Source organism: Alligator sinensis, unplaced genomic scaffold (genome assembly GCF_000455745.1).
Source record: "Alligator sinensis unplaced genomic scaffold, ASM45574v1 scaffold576_1, whole genome shotgun sequence".
Lineage (NCBI taxonomy): Eukaryota > Metazoa > Chordata > Crocodylia > Alligatoridae > Alligator > Alligator sinensis.
This window is the reverse complement of record NW_005842819.1, coordinates 399581-425911: the sequence shown is the minus strand read 5'-3', so window position 1 is coordinate 425911 and position 26331 is coordinate 399581. Positions and strand designations below refer to the sequence as shown.

The window sequence follows — 26331 nt, the reverse complement described above, 5'->3', positions numbered from 1 at the left end:
ACACACTTGAGGGTAGGGCTAGGATTAAGAGAGACCTCAACAACATGGAGGATTGGAGCAAAATAAATTTCATGAGGTTCAATAAGGAGAAGTGCCAAGTCCTGTGCTTAGGATGGAACAACCTCATGCAGCAGTACAGAATGGGGAACGATTGGCTAAGCAGCAGCTCTGCAGAAAAGGACCTGGGGGTTACAGTGGACAATAAGCTGAACAGAAGCCAACAGTGTACCCTAGTTGCAAAGACGGCTAGCTGCATGCTGGGCTGCATTAGTAGGAGTGTTGCCAGCAGAACTGATTACTCATTCCCCTCTATTTAATGTTGATGAGGCCACATCTGGAGTACTGTGTCCAGTTTTGGGCCCCCCCATTACAAAAACGATGTGGACAAATTGGAGAGAGTCCAACAGAAGGCAATGAAATGGTTAGGGAGCTTGGGCACATGACTTCTGAGGAAAGGCTAAGGGAACTGGCCTTTTTACTTTGTGGAAGAGAAGACTGAGGGGGGGTTTAATAGCAGCCTGAAGGGTGGTTCCAAAGAGGATGGAGCTAGACTGTTCTCAGTGGTGACAGATGACCAGGGAACCTGTTTTTTTCCAATTAAAAAAATCCCCAATTTTCGGATTTAAAAAAGTAACCCCAAATGCACATTTTTTCCATGATTAAAATGAAGCACTACTATATATATTAGAGGTGTTCCATTTTAACCATGGAAAAATGTGGATTTTATGTTACTTTTTTTAATCTGAGAATTGTGAATTTTTTTAATCAGAGAAAACCAAGATCCCTGCAGATGACAAAATAAGGATATGGAAAAATGTGGATTTTATGTTACTTTTTTTAATCTGAGAATTGTGAATTTTTTTAATCAGAGAAAACCAAGATCCCTGCAGATGACAAAATAAGGATCAATGGTCTCAAGTTACAACAAGGGAAGTTTAAGTTAGATATTATGAAAGAAATTCTCCCTAGGAGGGTAGTAAAGCACTGGAACGGGTTACCCAGAGAGATTTTGGAATCTCCATCCTTGAAGGTTTTTAAGACCCGGCTAGACAAAGCCTTGGCTGGGATGATCTAGTTGGGGATGGTCCTGCTTTGAGCAGAGGGGGTTGGACTAGATGACCTCCTGAGTTCTCTTCCAACCCTAATTTTCTATGATGCTATGAAATTTAAGCCTGAGGCTGGCTGCTGAGGTCAGTGTTATATTCTGAAGATCTATTGTTGTGTCTTCTGAAAGTCATTAATAGAAAAACACAACAATTAAAATGTTTTTTCAAAATAATAATGCACTGAATATATTTGGTTCTCTATTTGAAGGTCATCTCTAGAGAAGGAGAATGTTCATACAATAGGCTTGGACAGTTTTTGCTGTCGGTTTCTAGTGTTTCTTTTGAGAATAGGGAGTGTTTGTATGCATTCACCCTTTAGAATCAATCTAACTAGCTCCTAGGTATACTGCTTGCCTCCGGGGAACCAGCCAGTTTACAGAGTTCTCATCTGTACATCTGAGAAGGATACAGGCAGCAAGGATTCCTCAGTCACAGACAAAAAGACACATAACTTGGGAAAGAAAAGGTAAAGTGTGCCTGCTAAAGTAAAGAGTATCCATATCTGAAGTGGCTCATTTTGAGGGTTGCTGTTTCCACACACAGGTATGCCCCCAAATTGGAATAACTACTGTCAAGTTTGGTCTTTATCAACAGCTAATAAGTTATGTTCATTTTTAGCATGTATGCTTGTATGAAAGAGTATACATTGTTTTTCATCATAACAGGGATTTTAGTCATCTGAACTAACCAACAAATAATCTGTTTGTTTATGCTCAACTCAGGTGTTATACCAGGTGTTATGCTCAACTCCTGACATGCATGCTAGAGCACGGCATGTGAAGGCATTTTGTCGGCATGCATACCTTGGGGAAGGGGCCAGGGCTGCATTGCCACAGCAAGGATCAGGCCCCTCACAACTACCCCACTGTCTACCCCTGGCATGCCAACTTCTTACAAGTCACGGTTGTGGGAGTTTTTGGCACTCTGCCCAAAAAATTGCCAACCCCTGTGTTAGACATAAAGATCATAGTTTCAAATACTCTACAATAGCTGACTCCAGAATCAAAAGGGAGACTTGATTAAATATGTATCAAATAGATACCAAACTCTGGGATCAGAGATAAGGAATGTTTCTATGGAACTGAATGCATGTCAGACAGTGGCTGAGTCCATATCAAAAGGGTCTCCATTAGCACATGTATCGGGCAGTTGGAGGCACTAGGATCATCAGCAGATATAGGACATGTTCTGGAGAATTACCGGAAAAGAGACAAAAGGAGATAGGGAAGCAGGGATTTAAGGAGAAGTCTGTTGGAGGGAACGAGAGGAAGACACCCTGAATCTCATGGAAGCAAGGAATGCCAGGCAAGGAGTCTGGAGGATCATTTCAGAAGTTAATAGGTTGCTAGCAGCTTGAAACTGAGAGAATATTAGGAACCTGTTTCAGGTTAGAAAGCAGCAGCAGCAGCAGGGGTCTAATAAAGCAGCCAGGCGCCTAAGTCAGAAGATACACTGGGGGCAGTGGAGACTTCCAGCTACCATCATGCTGCTGACATGATCGAGCGACTGCAACAGCAGCTGATATTTTCCTACCCCCTTCCTAAGCTGGTGTCTGGGGTTGCTGACCCAGTCACAGAAATCAGAGAAGGTTGGAAGGGGCATCCAGAGATCATCTAGTCCAACCCTCTGTCTGAGGCAGTTGCCCCACCCCAGTTACAAACTGGGTAGCAGTGCAGTGTTTTGGTTTTATTTCTGTACATGCTCACAAATGTAACAGACTTTTGTCCTGTGTCTTTCTGTCTTATACAATAAACCTGTTTGGGGTTTTTACCTTACCATTGACTTGTGAGGAGTGGCTGGCATCAACAGGCATGCTATTCCTATGGGGACAGCAAACCTATTTTTTGCAAACCCAGGGAACCCTAGGAGGCCACAGGCCCCTATGCCACTAAGCTGTAAGGTCCAGTCTGGATGCTGCTAGGACAAAGTCTTGCTAGTGAGAGAGAAGTCTGCCATGTACAAGATGGAGTCAGATGCCTGAAAATACACAGCAAAATGATGGGGAGAAGGCCTGGAGTTCTGGGGTTATCCCAAGGTAAGAATGAGGTTTATCACAGCTACTCAGGATCTACAGTTTAGAAACTCTCCTGCTATTGCTAACAGAGGGTGTAATTAACATCCTCTGAGGAGGCCTCAATCTGCTTTGGGAAGTTTCAGGTCTGAAAAGAGGAGAGGATGTGCTGAGGAAGTATGGAGATGTCAAAGAGCTGAAACAGTACACAGAGGAACACAGTATTATAAGCAGCACAGCAGATACTGAACACCTGGTGAGAGAGAGTGTGGGAGAATCTTGATGTGCATGAAAGCTTTGAATTGTGGATTTTTAAAAATCCCTCAAGCATTTAAATAAACAATATTACATAGGTCTTATTGGGCTTTTCTCTTTTCTAGTTTCAACATAGTAGCAGGTAGGGTTAAGTTTCTGGGGTATTGTCTGGGCAGTCATCTTATTATTATACTTTAATATTTTGTTCTGTTTTTATAATTTTTCCTGTTTTATTGTAAACTGCTCCGAGCCTTTTTGGGGAAGGACAGCATAGAAATCCAATAAATAAATGAAAAAAGCCTCTGTTATCAGGCAGAATCACAATTACTATATGTACCAGTGGCTGGGGTGCAGCCCCTGCTAGACCCCCGATGGGAGGGGCGGTGCTGGTGGGAACCTCACCCGGTGGCATCTGGGTGAGCTTCCCCAGCACACTGAAGACGAGCTCCAGGGGAAACCTCACCCAGTGGGGTCTGGGAAAGCTGCACTTTCAGGTGCACCAGAGACAAGCTCCAGGGGAAAACTTGCCCAGCAGGGTCTGGACAAGCTGCAGGACTCAATCCGGCATGCCAGAGAACTCTAGGCAGGGGAGGGGGGAAGCTTACCTGGGGGTGTGTGGATAGGCCGCACTTCCCTGGAGCACTGAAAAAGAGCTCTGGGGAAAAACTGGAGCGGCACACCAGTTCCAGGGTCTGGGAAGCACATGCCCTGGGAGCTGGTGCTGATTGGATCAGAGGAAGCACGCATGATTTAAAAAAAGGATGCCAAGAGAGGTTTGGCATTTGGTGTCCAGGGGAACAAAAGTGGTACAGCAGGACCAGAAAGAGGACTCCACCGCACGGGAGACTCAACCAGCTGAACCCTTGTAGGACGCCAGGATAGCACAACCACAAGTGAATGAGCAACCTGACCCATTGAGCAAGATAAGTGACACCGGATGGCAGGGTAGTGGTGGGTGTACTCACAAGCCATTGGGGCTGGGACAGATGGAGAGAGTATCCAGGAAAAAGTTTGTTGAACCCATCGGGAAAGAGGGCACAAATCGACCAGAGAGACAGGATTAACCTCAAGGGACCCCAAGATAGCCCAGGCAAAGGAGGGATTTGCCTGGATGAACTGACTATATGGCCAACAGGTTCGAACCAGCTACAGGGAGCTGAGCTGGACCTTCGAACCTGGGTTCAGAGGGGTTTTTTTTGTCTTCCAGAGAATGTACTACAAACAAAGGGTGAGAGCCTATTTATTTTTTTATTTAGGACTCCCAGACAAGGAAGGGATAGCAGAGGGAAGTTAGATCCCCTGTGCATCTGAGTTACAGCTAATTAGGTTATAATACATATACCTGGGCCCTATAGAGCTGCCTACTTGAAGATCTTGGAGACCAGCGGGCAGAGATTTCACCACCCAAGGTCCACCAACCCCAGGGAGAAGAAAAGTGATTGCAGACTAGACTGGAACATCAAAACCTGAAGAGAGAGACTTATCTAGGGGGCAGACACCAACCAGCTGTGGAGCAAGTAACCAAACTGGGTTGGGGAGAAACCAAGACCCAGTGACTTGCACTCACTGTCCACAGAGAAGTATGACTCATCACCTGAGAGGAAAGGGGCAGGGTGTAGCAGTGGTGGAGCCCTGTGGAAGACCAACCTTTATCAGTCAGACTAATACTCTACATACCATCCAACCTCCTAAAGAATAGCATAACATCAAGATGGGAGAGAGGGAGTGAAGATGAGGTAGAGGTCCCAGTGATCATAGCAGGAGAAAGGGGAGGCGAGTGGACACACACCCACTCTATACAATTCCCAACCTTTCTCAAAATACAAATAAAAAAGATCACTTGCAAGCCTTTTTATTAATACATTTTAAAATTAATCCCACAAATTAATTATGATGTGTATTTTCTATACTGTATTTTAGCTGGAAACCTGTAGCTAGTTAACACAACATAAAAGTGGCAGTTTTTTTCAGGAGTAAGCTAGCATGCTGTAACTTAAGGTTACCAGTTGGTAACGTGGGAAAGAAACACCTGGGCAGTGCTGTACGCGTGTTTTGTATTTTACAGGCTTGCACAAGCATTTCTGTATTTTTTCACGTACTGTAAAATCCCACATAGATGATGAAAACTAGTTCCAGTGAAGCATATCCAAGTATATAAAACTCTATAATGCAAATTAGTATTTTTGATTAATAACTATGACGTTACAGTGAGTGCTTAGTAGTTATGGAACAAAATTTATTTGAGACCTTAAGTGGATTTCTGTAAAAAAGAATAGTGGTTTACAAGGCTCAATTAGAATAGCCAAGCCTTCTTAAGAAGCTAAGAGTGAGCTCTAGCCACTGGCTTCATTACAGCTTGAAAATGTAGGCAGGTGTTTACTTCAAGGTTCACAAATCTTTTCTTAACTGTGGCCAGGGTTTGGACAAACCTGACCCAAACTGAAATTTTGGGTAGGAAGCACTGGAATCCTGAGTTTTATCCCACAGTGGCATGGGAGGGCAAGTGGGGTCCATGGAAGAAACGGAGGAGCAAACAGGGTCCCTGGGGATTTGGAAGGATCAGAAGGGCAAGTAGGGCTTGAGAGGGTTTGGCAGAATCAGAGGGTCTATCTCAGTCTTCAGGGGACTTGGTAAAATGGATCTAGCAGGGTCTGTGACAGGGGTTGGTGGGATTGGGGGGCCAGTGGGGTCCATAGTGGGGTTGGTGGGGTCCAAGACAGTTTAGCAGGATCAGGGGGCCCAAGGAGGGCGAGGGGGAGATTTGGGGAATTGGGACGGGGGTTTGGCAAGATCAGAGATGGTCTCCAATCCAGTCTCCTCCTCTCCCCTGATGCCACCAAACTGCTCCTGGTCCTGCAGACCACTCCCAGGGCTGGTTTTACTGGCATTCACTGATTTTGGGAGCCTAAGTGAAGTAAATTAGGGTGGGGGAGGAGATTGGATGGGGGGAGGGGGACTGGTAGCTCTGTAGGGAGGGTGTCAGGATGGGTGGGGCTCTCACCCAGGATGAGGGGCTATTTTCAGTCCTCCCTACCTCCCCCTGCATAGTGAACAAATCCCCCACTCTGGTCCCACCCCACTCCAACTTACTTCCTCAGCTCCCGGCAACAGCGAACACCAGTAAAACTGGCACCAGGAGCTGCTTGCAATAAGTGGGGGTTGGCAGGCTTGGGGAGGGTCTGGCTGTTCTGTGGACAGGAGGGGGGTTGTCCAAGGTGGGGGGGGGGGCACTAAAAATACCCCATTGTCAGGGGTGGGGGAACTTTTCCAGCCCTGGGATTATGCTGGGAACTGTACAGAATTTCAGTTAGATCGGTATTGCTGGACTTGATCTAAATCAGACTTTCCAAGGTACAGTTAACTTGGATCAGGTCAGCCACTTTTAGACCAATATAACCTTCCTGAACTTCTGTACAGTTCACATTTAGATTGACCTAACTAGGGATCTAAGTCTAAGGTCCAAACCTGGGCAAACAAAGATTAGGTGGCCATTTTTAACACAATCTAATCTCCCCAAATGTCTGCACCTAGACACTATGTAATTACTCTCCATGATTTGCTGGGCGATTCTACAAATGGGCCCCAGATTCCCTTTCTATTTCTGCATTAGACAGTTCTGATTTATACAGGCTAAACATATGTGACTCACTATAAGACATACTGGAACTGTAGAAATTCTCTCTCTTGAGCACGTTTCCAAGTTTTACAGATTCTGTCTTAGACAGTTTTCACTGTACATGCAAGATCAAGACTGAAGTGTGAATATATTTCATGTACATCATATATCTATGGCAGTTTTTAAAAATGAAATTAAATAAGTAACCAAACCATAATTCCAGTAATATCAGCAGTCTGTTATCTCCAGGATAAATAAGAGGGAGCACAGTTTAACATCAATTTTACTTTTTTTCACTCTTTCTGAGAATGGAAAAATCTTTTTTTTGCAGCCAGAAAATAACGAATAGACTATATAAGCTATCCTTGTTGATACTGAAATGAACTCCTTATCACCATACTTACAACTCCAACAGGGAAAGCTAAAACAGCCATCATCCAGTCACGGAGAGAAATGAGCTTTTTTAACTGTCTTTCTTGTTCTTGGTTGTCATTTCCTTTGGTGAGGAGACTGGAGAGATCAGTCAATACACAGATCCCAAAAAAGACAGCCTGGATAACCTGCAGAGAAACAAAATGCACTCTTGAAATGTAAAAACAAAGATATTCAGACATATGATATTTCAGGGCCACAGGCCAAGAACTGAGCTAGGCCTGCAAAAACTTTAATAGCTTAATTATAGTAGAACTTGTTTTTTTTCTTAAATGTAAAAGCAGCCTGTGTTTTTAGTTCCAAAACCTTTAGGACAAATCATGAATGTACTGAAATTAGCTTTCCAGTTCTCCATCAGTCTAAGTCCAAAATATTTCAACGATAAGAAAACTGAAGTAATTGCCCTAAGGAGAATACATGCAGAGAGAGAATGTGTTAATTAGGTCATTAGATTCTTAAAAAGAAGATTTGCTGACTGTAGGTCTCAAGTCTGTTACCTCATCCAGAAGATCCTCGCATGACCCCACACATCTTGGTTTTTGTGTTTCTGGAAGAGTTTAACTGATTAAACGTGTAAGGGGTGTTTGGCAACAGAACTTTCGACTGTTACCCAAGGCCTAAAAATCTCCATGGTGATGATGTTGACTCTCCTGAGTGCTTGAATTCACCTTAATTGGCCCCAGAGTCATGAGGGTAGAAGCCCTAACACAGAATAAAAGGCAAGGCACTTCTAAAACATCAAGACAACGCATGGGTGACTGGTGCCACCTTAGTTGGGGGGACACATGCTCCCCCTGCAACCAGTCCCACTGATGGAGGGGTCTCCCATGGCCGAGCATGCCAACCGGGGGGGGGTCTCCCCCCACACCCGCGGCTGATCCCGTGACAGCTGATCGCTACTGCTGCTTCTGGGAGTGACTGTGGTTACTTCTGGGAGTGGCTGCAGCAATCAACTGGTGCTTGCAGGGGGGGGCACCTGTGCTCTTCCCCGCTTGCCCATCGCCTAAGTGGCAAGAACGGCCAGTCAGAGGGTGCACCAGTGCTCTCTACAAGTCAACACTAAAACGAGCCCTTTCACTCTCTCATGGCAGCAATAATATTCAAAGCTGCTTGCGCCTTCTGTGTTAAGACAAACTATCCAGAGGGAGAGGTGAGAGAACCGAGGATGAGACGCACAGAATGTATGAGCTCCACATCTCCAGTGCAGGGTGGCCATCAAAGAGGACAGTCCGGTTGTCCTCTACTGATACAAAACCCAATGCTTTTATGTCCTCTATTTTTCTCTATTTTTTTCCTCTGGTGGTTGGTTATTACCTGAAACCAGAGAGTGGAGTAGGGTAGGCATCATAGAGGATATTTCAGTTTTCTGCTACTCTGTCCTCTATTCATATGAAACCTGCCTCTAGAAGACATAAAGGCGTAGGATTTCTGTCGCAGGGAACTTAGGTGCCTGCTCCTAGAAGAGTAGAAACTGCCTGGGGAGAGCCCAAAAAGCCAGAAAGGAGCCCAGGTGCAGGTTGCCATGGCAATCAGCTAATGAGGAAATTAGCCTGCACCTGGTCAGCTGGCCGGAAGGGGCAGGGCCCTGGACCCATATAAATCACAGGATGGGAACTAGGAGGGCAGTTCGCTGCCAGCAGCCAAGTGGGAAGGACCCTCCTAGAGGGAGCTAGGGGAAGAGACCTGAGGGCGAGTCTAGCTCTGGGAATGCCTGGGGCAAAGTTTGATTCTTTTAAAGGGATATAGAACGATGGGAACTTATGTGTTATGTTATAGCCCAGGGGCTTATGTTTTGTTTGCTGTTTCATAACAACTGGTGGTTTGGGTGAGTCTAGTTAGGGAAGGAAGAGGCCTCATTGGGGGCCCACTACAGCGTGGGGACCCTGGTGCCAGTGAGGGCACGGCCTTTGGGGCACAGAGACAGGGCTGTGGAGAGCCCAGTGCTGAGGGGCGCAGAGACAGAGCCGTGGAGAGCCTAGTAAGAGCAAGGGGCTGAGTCATAGCAAAGCCCGGGAGAGACAACGACAATACCATCTGCAAGGCTTGGGGCGTGGTAAAGGGGCGGTGGGAGCCATGCATGTAGCCCATAAGGCTACGGGGTCCAGGGAAGTCCATCGGGATCGTGTCCAACTGGACATGAAGGCAGCCTCCCTACTCATTACCATTACATCAGGATGTGGCGGGTGAGAATAGAGGGTGCCCAGCGGGCCATATTGGCACAGTCAAGGGGCCCTAGGGGTAACACGGCCATCCTTGAGGACCCCATCCCGTGCCAGTTTCATATCAATAGAGGACAGAATAGCAGAAAACCAGAATGTCCCATATGATGGCCACCCTACTCCACTGTCTGGTTTCAGGTAACAACCAACCACCAGAGGAAAAAAGACAAAGTGGGGAGGGATCCGTAGAAGCTGTCTAAACTCTTCATTTTCACCCTTGTTTCACGGAAGCAACGCCTACCTCTCTTATTTCAGTTTATTATTGGTTTTTGTTATTGTAGACATTTGCAGGAACCTAATAATCAGCAGATAATCAAATCAAGCTGGTGATTTGATACGTTCAAAATATTGACATATTAACTCTTAACTCTTATCTTAGTACTGCTCTATCTTCCAATAATGAAGATGCAGTGAATCAGTACAATAATATGGTTCTACATATTAGCTCATTCATCCACTTTCACAAAACTAGTAAAAAAACCCACAGAATTGGTTTGTTCCATCAAATTGCAATCTGGGCTGTGGATAGGAGGGCACAATTCGTCTAAATTAAGCCACTGATTCTGTTTCTAAATGAATACCTAAATTCCTCACACTTCAGTTCATTAAAGTATGTAAGCTTAGGCTAAGAGTTAAGCACATATTGGGTGTTTATAGACATGCTCCAGGAAGTGTGCATGTGTTTTGGGGGGCACTTTAACTAGTGCAGCACTGAGACCCACGCTAATTAATGCACCCAGAGCAGCACATATATCAGCGTCCCCATGCTGAAAGATGGTGACAGGGTGCTTTGAACTTTAACTCCTCAAATGAGCTTTAGCTTAAAGTACCCTGCTGCCATTTTTCCGTGCGGGCATGCCGATACACGTGATGCTGGAGTCTGCTGGAGCATGGTAATTACCACGCCCCAGCAGACGATTAATCACAGTGCATCGGAGCTGCCTCCCTGCACGTGTATAGGAGCCCATTATTTTCTGAACAAGGATGGACTTTTAATTAATTTTATTTAGTGTTTGTGCACTGCAGTGTATTAGGACCATTCAGGAGGAACAGCGTTTAGTCAACTAAGAATCAGACCGTCAGCAAGAAACTCCATAAATCAAACTGTCAGTTCTAACAGTGACTCACTGTATCATTATGGGAAAGTCCCTTAATCTCTCTATTTCATCAGTTAATATAATGGAGATAGCAATAGTTATTCAAAGGGGAACTAAGACTATGAAGGTCATTAATTCACATTTGTACAGTGTTTCGAAAGTACATAGGCAAAGATCCAGCAAAAGTTGATTAAGTCAAGTATGAAAAGCACAATCAAGAAAGTAATGGCTGAATTAGGACTTTAAAAAGAACTAGTGCCAAAAAAACAGATTGGAGTGGCTACAAACTTGCTCTATGGTTGCACAGGGGGTAGGGAGTAAAATCAAATAGTTATACTTAGAAAGATCAGTTTACATTCCCCACCTGGCAGTCACCTATGTAGTTTGATCGGGATGCTGAGAGCCCAATATATCAATTTCATCTGTGAATTAGCAAATAAAAATCCTTCAAATGGTCATTGAACATTTCATGTCATCACTACAATATGAGCAGCTTGGGCTCCTGCTGCCTGTGTGTGTAAGTACACACTTCTTTGCTGCTTAAAATCTAGTATAGAATGTATATGAAACATTTATGGAAGAAAGCAGCCAGAAAAACTATTAGAGAATGTCTATTATTTAAATTCTCAAAATTCTCTAATTTTTTTGAAGAAATTACCAACTTCTATGTAATACTTCAAAATAAATTATTTTCTTTTAAAAATAAGATTCTGGGTCCCTCAGAAGCCTGTGATGCTAACATTTTTTTCACAGTTTTTAATCAAAAATAGTCCCCTTCCCCTCAGCAGATGGCCTATTTACAAGAAAAAGTCTACAAGAAATAAATATGTACTTGCCAATGCAGGAAAATAATTTTTGGGAAAATTAAGAAGGTATAACTAAAAATAATAAGATGAATCTGAACTAAGAAAGCTTAGGCTGAATACCAGGAAATATTTCCTAACAGTGAGAGCTATTAGGCCATACAATAGTCTCTCAGAGGAAGTGGTGGAAGCCTTATTGCTTGAGTCATTCAAACTAAATTGGACAAAACATTCAAAAATATACTGCAGGGAACAATATCATATTGGCAGGGTTTGGATGAGTGACCTAACAGATTGTTTGCAACTCTAACTATGATTCCCTGAAATCAGAACTATCCAAAGTAATACAATCTCAAGTAACTACACACCCACTTTCTAAGGGAATTGAAATTGTACATTCCCCAATCAATCATGAACTGAGCACTTCCCTTAGTTATTCTGCTTTGAAGGCAAAAATGCATGAGAAAATGTAATGACATATTATATAGTGGATAGTTTGTGAAACTCCTAATGGGGGAAAAGCTACCCAGAGGTCACTAAATTATGATGTGATAAAGAATTCTATGATAAATGTAATAAACTGCAATGAAAAATACAGACAAAAATATAGGCAAGAGGTAAAGTGAATTCCTTAACTAGAGAGTTACTGAACTTTCGGAGCCAGGGAAGACATACCCTACTATAGAGCTCTGAAAGGAAACTTCCTTAGCTCCATCATACAAATTGCACATGTGCTTTAGTGACAGGGCTTTCTTCTCCCTTAAGTACAATGCACAAGAAATGCTACAGAAGCACTTTGGAATTGAACAGGGGACCTGCAGGGTTGAAAGCATGCACTTCAATGGCTTGAAGAAAAGAGCTAGGTTCTGCAGCTAGGAAATGCATGAGTTGCATCCTCTGTGGGTTAGACATAAAAGCTGCATGTAAGAGTTACAAAAAAAGTATTTAAGAATCTATGCTTCCTTCATGCAAATATCTGTAGATGTTAGACTGCAGCAATGTTTGCCGAAATGTCCTGACATTATTGACTGGCAGATTGACCACATTTTGTAAACAGAAGTCAGCTTTCAAAAATCTGTATGTAGCCTAGTCACAAAATCTTGAGAATTATTTTACTTTTCAGGATTTGCAAGCAACAGTTGAGGCTCCACTAAATGTACTCCCATATGTCTAAAATGCAGGGGAACCACTTACCAATACTTAACTTCTGAATGAGTTTTGAAGACAAAACAGATTTATAACAATACATGAAGGAGGAAAAAGCCTCACTTTACTCAATGCAACAAGAAAAAAAAACGGTTTGTGTATATGCAGAATTCTCAGAATGAAAAAACTAGAGAAGTAATCTACTATAATCTCCATTTTGCATCTTCAGCTCTAGAACAGTGGATGTTAGTATGAATATGCAGCTTAGATAAACAGCAACAAATCAGGGATAAGACTATCTATAAATATTTCAATTACATAAATTCCAAGGAGAGAAAGAACTTATTATGAATGATCTGAGAAGAAATAACTAGGGATAAAAGAATGAGCAACCCAGAGACCTTCCCAAACTGTGAGATTTATTAAACTATGCTGTGAGAGAGAAAGTGCTTTTTAAGTCTCTTTTCAGAGGATTAGAGACAAATAAACATCAGAGATTTGTCTATTGTGTGGTAGCTGCATGTTGGAGGGAGTCAGGGACTGAGCACACCCTGCTCCAGAACTGAAACGTAGCCAATGAAGCTCCTATGGGCTCATCTCCAGTGCTTGTTCTTCAGCTCTTGGTATCTGGCAAGCCTGAGAGTGGCTGCTGGGGAAAAGCATGGAGGAGCCTCACTGCTAAACTTCCTAAGGCTGGCTGGGCAGGTGTGGGTGGGGTGTGCCTAGACCCATTCACAGGACCAACTGCTGATGTGGAATGGACTAGCCCTGTATTACTGTATTTACCTGAATTCAAGATAACGCTGAATTTAAGATGGCCCCCTAAGAATTAAATTCTATACATGACAAATTTATAAATTTGTTATAATTTTCCATGTATAGAATCTAACAATTGGAGGTCCATCTTAAATTTGTCCGTCCCCTGTCACCTCCCCCCACTGCTGCAGCCGGGAAAGCAGTTGTCAGGGGGCAGGTGCAGGTGGTGGGGGAAGCACCATGGGAGGAGGTAGATGGGCAGGCAGTAGCAGGGGGGGGGTCAAGCTGCTTGACGCTTGCCCCTCACCTGACCACACCTTGCCCCCTGCTGCCTGTACCCCTCACTGCTTGCCCTACCCCTTCTGCCTGCCCCCCTCCCCTCCACTGCACTGAGAGTAAAATTTGTGGCCTCAGTGTAGTCAATGAGAGTTTTAATTTATTTTAATGAGGCAAAAAACTATTGACTTTCTTGGTGCTAGTTTCACTCTGCATCTCTGGACTTATTCCCTGATTTCATCTGTTATTGTAATATCCATCTTTCTTCTCTTAAACAATGAAACATATACTGGTTCACTAGGATTTTTCTGTGACGTCTACGTACCTAAGGGTGCCAGGCTTACTATGGTACACTCATGTTACAGAAAGGAGCTATAAATCCAAGGATAAACATCTGCAATATTTTTCATTAAGTGACTCTCATAACAAATCATTCCATTTTTCCCATGCAAAATTAAATATACCTACTTTGGTTCCCATCCTGTTGCCATTGACATGAATGTGAACAAATATAATCCCGTAACATATTATTTATTTCAGCTTAACATCTTAAAAAATTCTCTCAAAACATAGATATATTAACAACTATTCCACGTATCTCTATGGAGTAAGACACTTAGGTACAGATATGCAGAGAAAGATAAAAAGTCTAGTTACGTAACATTAAACATGCATGTCAGGAAGGCAACAAGACATCAACAAGCTGATACAGCAGAACCTGGATCATTCATATCCAGATGGTTCACAACCTGCTTATTTGCAGCAGGTTGCTGAATTAATGATGAGCTACTCGACTGCTGCAGCTTTTACATAAAAGAATGCCACTTCTCCAATCGCCTGGAGCTCTTTGGCTGTCCCATGCAGCCGTTGGAAGAAATGGGGCCCTTTGATATAAAAATTCATAGGAAAAAACTGAAGCCCTCAGGGGTTTCATGTGACTGCTTGTTTCAAATAGATGTACCCCAAGCTAGCTCATAAAACTTCATCTTTGAAGTGGGTAAGAAGCCTAACCCTACAAAGTATCCAGTTCCAACATCTAGTGCATTCTCCTTTCACATTCCAGAAGCTCCCCTCTTTGTGCATAACATTACTGCACTTCTAATTAACACTTCTTTATTTTACAGGTAAATTTCTGGTGTCAAAAGGCAAGAATACATTTAAGGAGGCGGTGTAATTGTGAGCTGGTGGCTTGGATTTTATGACAAGAGTATAATTCATACATATACATTGTCAAACATCCTGCTGTTTCCCAGATATTCTGAATTCCTGAAAAATTTATCTCGGAAGTAGCAATACATGAAGCTTTAAATATATTCTCTTCTGAGACAATACACAGGTTGAAATGATAGCACACAAGTTTTGTCTTAGCAGTATGCAGCATCAAATTTCTGTAAACTGTCAATTCATGTAAGTTTCACAGTTTTGAGTTTGCCAAATATATGGTCCAATTTTTCTTCACAATAACCAGAATACGATTTTTATTATCTTAGATTGTCTGTTACTACTTCTTGTCCTCTTCTAGCACTTTTGTTCTCATTCTTCCAGCCTCTTAACATGATGGATCAGAAAAATAATCTGGAGTCATGCACATGTATTAGACATGAACAGTTAGACGGTCAGTGTGATAGACACACTGAAATAATTTGGGCCAGACTATTTGGCTGTTTGGCTATCATAAGTGCAACTGATTGGATCTGGAGAACTGGGACATGTTGCTTTTTCTGGGGGTATGAATATATATGTCCCTGGGAATGCATAGATATTCTATGACCTTCAGAAATGAAACCCTTCAAAGTTCAAATGTGCTGAGCAAGTTTAGGTAAGTCAAGGGTAACAAAGTGGTTGGATTGCAATTGTTTACTAAGGCTATTACCGCTTTTGGCTGTCTCTAGCTAACTCTTTGCGTCCACAACCACTGCTCCATCCCTATTTCTAATGGCCACATTTTTTCTAGAATTCTTGTTAGCTTATTTTTGTCTCTTTATTAACTTGGAAGCTGAGCAATGCATTTGAACGGCTATACCAGGATATGCAGAGATCACTCAGATGGTGGAGCTATGGCACACACAAATGCATTATGTTCATTGACGAAAAGGAAATTAAGTGGAACTAAAAAGACAACAACGATGAAGAAAGTATAAGCCTGATCCAACAAAATTTAAATGTGTCAAACAACATTTCACTAGCAGTAAGCATATTACAGCCTATGAAATCATATAAATAATGGCAAAAGATATCATAAAAAGCTTCAAAGTACTGCAAGGAATAGTGACAAAAGCATGTGGATTGAAAGTCAGAGGTGAAAGAGCAGCAGCATTTTCAGTTAGCTGAATTGTTCAGTTGATGCTGTTTAATAAGAGCCCATTTTGGGATGGAACCAGTCCTCTTTGAGCAAAGTGGAGTTCCCAGAAGCACTTTACTTTCTTATTTGTTTTCAGCAGGTCTCACAATGTGATAGGCCCTTTACAGCACAAAAGGAGTTCAAGACCCCTCTCCCAAAATCAAAGCAAATGGTGTGAGACGGACAACATATAGCCAATGGTAAAGAACACGGATACAAAGACAGAACAGGGTAAAGAGGAGCTAAATACAAAAGCCATTTCTTCAACTAGAAGTTATTCAGTGGAGGCTGACAAATAAAGAGTACAGCATTTGTCTGGGAGCAGAAGTATGAAGGTATTTTAGAAGCAAAATGGCTGGCCACACTATGTTTGCCACAAAGTGGAAAACTATGCAGCAGGAGGGAACACTGATGGTAGCATTGTCTAACATTCATGAGAAGTGTAGAGAAGTGATGTGGCCCACTAAATGATCATTGCACACAAAATGGTTTTATTTCAAAACTGCAATTAGTTTTTGAAACATCCTCCTATTTCTCTTTCTTTGCCTTGCACCTTCTCCTCACAGACATATTTAAGTTCAACCAATAAAACTTTTAGCTTTTTTCCTACCAGAAGGTAGGACAGTGGTATGGCTCAATGTTTAAATTCATGGGAATTGCAGAGTGATGGGTGGGCTTATATAAATATGGAATCCTGGGACTGCCTTTATCTAGTCCTGTAACTTCTCTCCTAATAAGGCTTCAATGTAGTAGTACAGGGAAAGCTCCCATGATAACACAAAAGGAAACCAATAGGGAAAATTAATTTTATTTCCTTCATCTCAGAATCTCTGAAATGAATCAGAGAGATAAAAAGTTAGTCATTCTTCCTTATATAACAGAGATCCACTGGCTCCTTTTACTTTATCCTGTAACCTCTTATGTGGTTCTCTACCTCTCCAAGAACCATGTAGAGGTTCCTAGCCTTTGGCTAAGATCTTACGTGAAACTGTTGCCAGAAAAGCAGCTCGTCCACACCAATACAGTTTTAGAAGCAGTCTACCTAACATAATGAATCTTTTTCAAAACCATATATTTTTTTGGTTGTGTAACCAAATATATATATATTTTGTGTACAATCTACCGCCTGTGTAGATTGGGCTGGAGTTAGGCAAACTGTCAAAACTCCTTGGAAATACAACTTTTTTTTTTTTTTTTTTTACTTATTCATATCTATAAAAAAAAGTCTTGAGAAAAAAAAATTAGTGGGCAGAAATGAATGGTAATTCCTATAAACCAATAGCTATATAAACTACTGAGAAACTGACTTCAAAGTTCTACTGTATCTCAGCTGTTTTGCATAGATGACATTTCCAGCATGATCTCAACATGACAGAAGTATATGCCATCTGGCTCAGAAGTGCTAATAGCCTGGAATTCTCTATTATGTATCATATAAAGAAATAGAACAGACCAACATACACCAATATAAATAAGAATTTGTCCAGATGCTGAGATTGAGGAGTATAACATTTTCTGAAATCTTTCAACCTATTGTTTACATGGACCATACCTACCTATGCCAGCCTCTCATCTGTATATTCTTAGTTGTTTTTCCTTGGGTTTATTTAATTTCAGATGTTTATTTTATTTTATTTTATCTTAGTCAGTAAATACAAGGAGGCAAAAGTTCACTTGCATAAGCATTTAACCTATAATTCAATTTTTATCTTTATCTTTTTGATTTTGAATGGCTTTGACTCAATTCATTTTGTAATAATCTCCATTTCCCCCCTTTGCTTTCTTGCACCATACATGGAAAAGCTGCCATTACTACTTACCATATCCTGTTTATAAGGTAATATAATTTCATTAAACGTATATCATCCATTCAGCAAACATGTGTAATATAGTTTACTCAGAATAGATTTTCATTTTATTAGATTATATCTTTTATGTTTTTCTTTCCTAAAGCTTAATCTTATTAGAACTATACTCTGCACAGAAGGTTATGCCATGATTTTGGTTTAAATGCTAATTTTACACATTTCAATGTGATTGGTAGTGTCCCTCAGCCATAGCCCAGCAGCAACATACAGAAGCAAAGGCAGCATTCAACTAGGCAATATTTGGGATAGCTTGTTAAGTCCAGTAAAAAGACTTGCACTGCAGCTGTCAGTACTAAACTAAGCTGCAGGATAAGGTTTCTGGTGGCTGGAAAGTCCCTAAAACTTAACAAGTAAATCACTTATTCCCAAAAATAAATGTTTGATTAAAAGGTATTCTACCCAATGCTACATGTAAAAAAACAGCTGAAAAGAACAAACCCATGCACACATGTACACATGCAAGTTAAATTTAAGAGCTCTTATACTTTGGATATTTCTGCCCCAGATCTGCTTTTTCAAATTAAAAAAAAACAAACAAACTGAAAAAAAGAAGAAATCAACAAAGGTCAAATATTTTTGTAAGCCACATTTAAAAATAAAAGCAAAACTTTTTTTTTAAAGTGAGACTGATTTTTTTCTTTATTAAAAATAAAAAATCAACAACAGCTGATACTCTCTCAACCGTGATTCTTGGATGGTCAGTCTCATTGTATTCAGGAACAACCAAGAGTTGCAGAGTATACGAGTACAGAGTACAAGTTTGATTGATGCATTTCAGCAGTGTGGTGACCGCCTTGGAAAGGTGAAAAGAAAGAATTATAGGGGTGTAGGTTGTAGCCGTGTTGGTCTAAGGACATAGGCAGACAAGAAAGAATTATGGTCTTCTGAATGTGCTGCACCATGTCACGGTGAAATTAAAGAAAATAGTGTCCCCTCATAATTTTCAAAGCACTGTAAAGCCATTAACTAAAAATCAGTCCAACAGGCCTGCATATTAGGCAAGCCTGCATTATTGCCCTCATCTTGTGATGCTCAGTAAATTTAGGAGGAGAGAAGCTGATACACAGGCAACTTAACTTGGATGGGTAGAAAAGAGGAGTAAATTCAAGCCTTCTCTAGTTGGACCCAACAGATAATTTTTCAGGTTTACTATAAGGACATCTTTTATGGAAACTTTTATTTACTTGTAGTACATTAGTAAATGTAGACATTTTAAAATTAAGGAAATTTTAGTAATTAGACCTCCGTAAAGAACTCTTCTTTTAAAACTTTCTTGGAAGGATGAAGAAGGGCTACCAATTTCCATGCATTAATTATAGGTTAGGTCAAAGACAGTCTAACAATGGTCTGCTATATTGAAATCTGCTCTTCAGAAAACACTGTGAGCAGTACTGGAGTGCTGTGCAGAGCTGTAAATTGAGGAAACATAGGAAGCAATGTGAGTTTAATAGTAAGCTCTTCCTGGGAAATTTATTAATCGATGTTTTAAAAATATTGTGATAAAACCATAATTTTGTGACCATGACTTTAAGCTCATAAGGTCCTTATTTATTGTCAGATATGCACTTAAAGAATACCAAAAACTTACTAACATGGCTTAGTAAAATCATACTATTTACTAACTGCAACTCTTCAAATGACTAACCCTTTTCTAACATGCCTTCTCTCATCAACATACAGCCAGTCTGCATTCCAGTTCAGACCTGAAAGGCCTTCGCCCCCCACACTTCAGTTCAGGGTTGAGCTGCAGTAGGCTTCTCTAGTCCCCTTCCTAGAGGGAAGGAGAGGAATAGTTGTCTCTTTGTTCACAGAAGGGGCAATCAAGAGGTAAGTGGAGCTGCCCTGTAATTGCTGGGCTCTTTATTGCTCTCTCTCTTCCCCTTTCCCTTCTATGAGAGTTATTGTGCCTGCCACTTTAAGGGGTTTGAGCATGTGGCAAGCAGCCTGCACGTGGGAGCAGACCCAATTAGGCGGTCACATGGTAGTCAGGAAGCCACCTGATTGGTGGAGAGGCTGGAAGCCTGGGTATAAGGCTAGGCCCTGAGAGCAGAGCTGGCAGTTGCTGTAGGGATGCTGCTGGAATAACATCGCCCAGCCGGAGATCTGCAGCTCCCAGAACACTTGGAGGTTCAGGCTAGGAACTATGGGGATGGAGGAGGGTCCTGGTCCTGGAGCATGACCTAACTTTACATCCTGCTGAGGAGGATGATGTGGTGGGGCTGCTTGTGGCAGGGCAGTCTCCAGGAAATGCCACACCTCTGCCTCCCTAGTGAAAGCTAGTATGGGGTGCTGGAAAGCCTCAGCCCCCCACTGCTTTGTGGGTGACCCCGTGGAGGGGGAAGACTAGGGGAGCACACCCTGACAGAAAGGCACAGGACAAAGGCCCACTGAGTGGGGCCTGAGGCAGGGTCCAGGCAGAGAAAAGGGCACCTGAGACAGGGCCCAGGCCCACTGAGTGAGGTCTGAGGCCCAGCAGCCCAGTGAAGGACAGAGTAGAAGTTCCAGTGAAGGGGGGCTGGGTAGAAGCCCCAGTGAAAGGAGTATGTAGACCAGGTAGGTCTGAGGACACCTGAGTTCAAGTTTGGGCCACGGTCTGAATGCGGCCCAGCTAAGGGACCGGGGGAGTAATAGTGGATATGGATGCCACCTGCGGGACATGGGACATGATATAAAGGGGAGGTTTGGAGCCATGTATTTCACCCTCAGGATCAGGGCAGTTAAATGGGCAGCCTCCTGCATTTTCTATCTACATTGATACATCAAGACATGACTGGAAACGCAAGATGGACTGCCCTAGACAAATGGGTGGGCCAATGCAGTAACCAGCCCCAAGGTGTTAAACAGTAGCTTCGGTCACTGATTCAATTCAGCAGAAATTCAGCCTGATTCAGTAGCTGAATCTCCAAATCTGAATAGAATCAGGAGACCCTTTAATCTCTCCGAATTGAATCAGAATCCTCTGAATCAATTTGGAGAGATTTGGAAAGATTCACTGATTCAGACATAGACACAGCTTTAAATGTTTTTTCTACATACCTCAAGGTACCAGGCGGCTCGTGAATGCTGTGATGGTGGGGCAGATGGAGCGTCCCACAGGAGCGGGGGGGGCATCAGCGTGCTCGGCAGCAGACCCAGAAGTGGACCAGAAGCACTTCCAGTCCACTTCCGGGTCTGCAGGGGGAACGTGCTGGGGGCCCCCCCTGAACTCTCCCACTTTGGTGACTGGTGCCTTCTGGGTCTGGGGGGCACCCAGGGTCCCCCCATGGCTGATCGCCAAGCTGCAGGGGTGCAGGGGGGGGGGGCCCATGTGCTTGACGGCAGACCCGGAAGTGGACCAGAAGTACTTTCAGTCCGCTTCCGGATTTGCCACCAAGCATGCAGGGGGGGGCGCCCCCCCCCGCACTCCTGTGGGATGCTCCATCTGCCCCACCAGTGCAGCATTCATGAGTTGTGCCTGGCACCTCAAGGTATGTAGAAAAAACATTTAAAGCTGTGTCTATGTCTGAATTGCCGATTCTCTGAATCAGCATCAAATCTTCAGATTTGGATTTGACCAAATCTAATCAAGGACAGTGATCTGAATCAACAAATCAAATCACTGTCCCCAATATGGGCTGAATCTGAATTGAATACAGCATGTTTCACACACCCCTATTAAACAGTGCTTGAGGGATTCAGGAGATCTGCCTGTTTTCTAAGCATCTAGATTGGCTATCTTGCCCCAGGAAGTGGGTAATTAATGTACTTTCCCTCAAAGTGCTGAAATTTACAAGAAGGCTGGAGTTTCTCACTTCATCCTGGGACTGGCTCCAACCCCAGGCAAGCTCTGATTACCGGCAGGAAGGTGTTGTGAAGACGACAGAGGAGACCACAGCACTGATGCCAATATCAGCGCTGAGATCCTGATTTCAACTGTGGCACCAACAAACAAGCCCTTCCTGGAATCCTTCAAGTTTTCAAGGAATGTTTTGCTCAGAACTGGCACCAGTACCAGCAGTATCTGCACTGGACTTGCATCCAACAACATCACAGGAAGTGTACTTCTTCACTACCTCTTTCACACCAACTTTGAGCAAGCAAGTCTCCCCTGTAAGGCTAGAAAAATATCCTAAGGAGAGCTGTGGAATTTCTGTGTTGTGTGTAACTATCAGGTTAAACAGTCTGATACAATTTACCACTGTGGTTTTACTGGCCCTAATTGGACTCTATTTTCAAACAGATCTCAGACAGAAACCCCACTGAATATATTGGGGAAAAAAATATTAGTTCTGTTCACTGTAACTAGCAATAGACAGACCCCTATATCTACTAGAACCTGAAGAACTCCCTTGCAAGACAAGTACAAGAATGTCAAAAATATTTCATTCAGTCTGCCTGCCATAGGTATCTATCACCCTAGCCCCAACATCCCAGCCACAAGTGATTTTTGTGGCCTTTCATAAACTGCTCTTTATATCAGACAGACTTCAATATCCTCACCTTCACTGGACCAACAAAAATTGCTCCAACAATGAAGGCATACCGATCCAGCAAAGGAACATGTACAGCTTAACTTAACTATGAAATCTCACACATAGATTCAACACTGAGCTTGTTTGTGGTATCTGTACTGCAGGAGAAGCTGAGAATAAAACTACAAATCATTAGATGACTTTGAAAAGTTCTGCTTATCAGCCTTTCTCTAATTCTGCATTGTGAGCTGCTGGATCATTGTGCCTGAATTGTTTGAGGTGGAAGAGGGTGACAATCCTTTCCTATCTAGAGTCCCATAGAACTTCATGGAGGAGCCATAAGAAACTATAAGAGGAGATACGTTTGTGAAAACAGTCTGACAAGTCCAGTGACAAGTCTGATATGGCTGCTTGATCGATTACTTTTACCAGGGTGGATCCGGGGGCGGGGGCACCGGGGGAGTGCAGTGGTGCAGCTGCATCCCCCTTTGATTCTTCCTCCAAAACTTTAAAACCAACTGCCTGAGAGAGGAGTGGCATTTTTATTCAGGCAGTGCTGAGGGAGTCAATTAACTTCATGGCTCATTATCATGTACCTTATTCTTGCTAATTTCAAGTGCTACTGACCCCACTCTCCTTTTAAATTCTCTTGTTCTATTAATAATATAACCCAGGTGGTGGCCCAATAAGGGCTTCCAGCCAGCACCAATTTACTTTCCAGCCAGCCCCTGCTCTCCACAGAGCAGCCTGTGGTCCCAAGAAGGTCTAACACTTAACTTATTTAACTATTTACACTTTATTTACAAAAAAGAATAATAGAAAAGGTTATTTACAAGTGAACTTAAATGTCATAACCAGAACCACAAAACAAACCAGAATGCATTAGTCAACCCTTTACTCAAGAACCACAGGTAGGGTAACTGGCAGCTTTCAGCCACTGCTGAGATGCTACCACAAGGAAGCAAGGTGGTCACTCCCTGCAGCTCCAACAGGCTTCCCAATAAGTGACAGACTGCAACAGGTTAAGCTCTTCTGGTCTGTAGCAATCAAATTGTATCAAACCCCAACCCCGCAAAGAGGCTGAAAGGTGACCCTCTGTGGCAACCAAAAAGGCAAGCAACAAGCAACAGAGTAGGCTCCTGCAGCAATCAGCATGACCCAAGCACAAAGCTCAGGGACTCCATCCGATGACAATCAGCTGCAGAATAAGGGACAGGACTGAGTCCCCTCTGGGGCAGTCAGTGGCAGAGGGTCAGCAGCACAGGCAGCTCCTAGGAGTCGCTGCTCTAAACCCCTGCTCCTGATGACTGGCCGAGTGCTCCACACTCCTCGCGGCTTGTGTATCTCACCCCAAGCTCTGGTCTTTGCCCCGAGCTCCCAAGAACCCTCGTCCTGGTGCTCTGCTACTCTTCAGGATCCCAATGCCTTGCCTGCTGCTGTCCTGCTTCCCTGGGGGAAGTAAGGGGTTTCCTCAACTCACCGGCCCAGCTCCCTGCTCTGGATAAGGATGCTGCCTGCACTCCTGGCCGCTGCTTCTTCTCCGCAGTGGAGTGGGGGGCCGACTGTCCCCTCTAGCCTCCGGGACACCCGGCACATCCAGCCCACTGTGATGGGTCCTTGGGGCACCAGCTCTCTACCCCAAGCCCTGGCCGCTGCTCCCTCTCTGCTGCAGGGCTGGAGGCATGGCCGACTGCCCCTGCCTTCTTCTCCCAGGGTCGTCAAGGCTCTTCAGAGGGGTGTCTCTTCTCCCTTGGCTGGGTCAGCTCACCCCAAAAACAGGATGCGTTTCAATACTGACAAGTGCAGGGTGCTGCACTTGGGCAGTAGTAACAGGCAGCACACTTATAAGATGGGAAACTCCCTTCTTGAGAGCACGGAGGCAGAAAGGGATCTTGGAGTCATCATTGACTCCAAGATGAACGTGGGCCGACAATGCGAGGTCATAGTCAGCAGGGCTAACCGGACCTTATCGTGTATCCACAGGTGCATCTCAAGTAGGTCCAAGGAGGTGATCCTCCCCCTCTACACGACACTGGTCAGGCCGCAGCTGGAGTACTGTGTCCAGTTCTGGGCACCCCACTTCAAGAGGGATGTGGACAACATTGAGAGGGTCCAGAGGAGGACCACCCGCATGATCCGGGGATAGCAGGGCAGACCCTACAATGAGAGGCTACGGGACCTAAACCTGTTCAGCCTTCACATGAGAAGGCTGAGCGGGGACCTGGTGACTGTCTATAAACTCACTAGGGGGGACCAAAAGGGTTTGGGGGAGACGTTGTTTCCCCTAGCGCCCCCCGGGATAACAAGGAATAAGGGCCACAAGTTGTTGGAGAGTAGGTTTAGATTAGACATCCGTAGGAACTACTTCACAGTCAGGGCGGCTAGGATCTGGAACCGACTTCCAAGGGAAGTGGTGCTGGCTCCTACCCTGGGGGTCTTTAAGAGGCGGCTTGATGCCTACAGGCTGGGGTCATTTGAGCCCAGTTTTCTTCCTGCCTGGGCAGGGGGTCGGACCTGAAAATCTACAAGGTCCCTTCCAACCCTACTTCTATGATTCTATGAATTCAGGCTCAGGCTTTCTGAATGTCTGTCCCTAGCCTAATGGTGCAAATCTACTTTCATTTCAGATCCTGTCAGAATGGAAGACCCAACCTACATCACCATTTTCTAGCTATCAATGTTTTTGAACTGATAGGGATTTGATTGAGTAGCCACTCTGCTCCACTTTTTCACTCTTGAACAAACACATGAGGAAATACACAGTATATACAAAACTCTAAAGGACACTACTATTCAAAAGAATCCATGTTCAAAACACACAACAGACATAAATACACTTAGTGAGATCCATACCAACTATAACATCTTGAAGAACCACAGTTACCATAAAATAAGTAAACTTTTTATGGGGGCTAATACTTCTTGTTTACAAGACTCCATGGAGGCCTACTTTAGATTTGCTAAAGAGACTGAAATTACAAGATAATTTCTCCTTTATGCAGGTTAATAAGCTATAACCAATATACTAAATCTAATATGGGTAAAATAGCATCCTGTTTTAAGAACAGAACGCTGAAATCAAACTGCAACCTAGAAAAGTTACCATGTATTCCAAGATAAAATATCATTTTGTGCAGTTTTATGGTCTTTTCTATGAAATTATATCAACTGACCTGGTTGAGAAAAATATGAAATAAAGATTGCTTTAATCTATAAAAACTTGACATTAAATCATAAACCTCCCTAACTGCAATGAAATAAGGTGAAGACTGCTTCAGTAGTGTTAGGAAGAGAATGGCAGCTCTTATCCAACTACAGATATTAGAGTAGTCTTCATAAAAAAAGCACACTTCATTTAAAGCAAATATGTAAATAAGTACTGTGGAACACTTAACATCATTAACAAGTTATAAACCAAAGGAACTTTTTTGTGTTCGTAATTGCAACATTTTTATTCTTAGTGAAAAGGTGAAAGCAAACATATCAAGTTATTAATTTGAAAAGAAAATGCAGTAACTCTATAGTCAAAATGAAAGTCATGTATTTTAATCATAAATTTACTAAGGATGTGCATACTAAAAGCGAAACCATCATGCCATAATTTCCATATTTTAAATCTGATTAACTGGAAAAAATAAAATAATTCATGAAAACTCAAAGAATACCAATAGTGCTACACTATTGTAAAATTTCAGTCTCCAGAAAAAGTTTCTCCTCACCCCACATATTACATCAATTTTTGCAGTTCTAGTTATCCCAGAATAAGAAAGTACAGTATACCTGAAACACTTTCACCTCCTGAAAAAGTGACTCATGCTGTGGACAGATATATTGATATACCACTTCAAAAGGGAGAGGAGAAGGAAGGAAACTTACCACTCAGGAATGCATGTCAATACAAGTGAAATTAAAACACTGTGTCTTTAAAGCTGTTTCATTCAGATTTTATTTCCA

At 43.0% G+C, this 26331-nt stretch overlaps 1 protein-coding gene across 1 annotated transcript in view; it reads right to left on the bottom strand.

The window, feature by feature from the left end:
* The window catches only part of AIG1 (androgen induced 1), a 225878-nt gene that overhangs the window by 144600 nt on the left and 54947 nt on the right, over positions 1-26331 (bottom strand). Inside the window, exon 2 of the mRNA XM_006035314.3 lies at positions 7393-7570. Coding sequence (XP_006035376.1) covers positions 7393-7570 — 178 coding nt within the window. The remainder of the gene's footprint in view (positions 1-7392; positions 7571-26331) is intronic.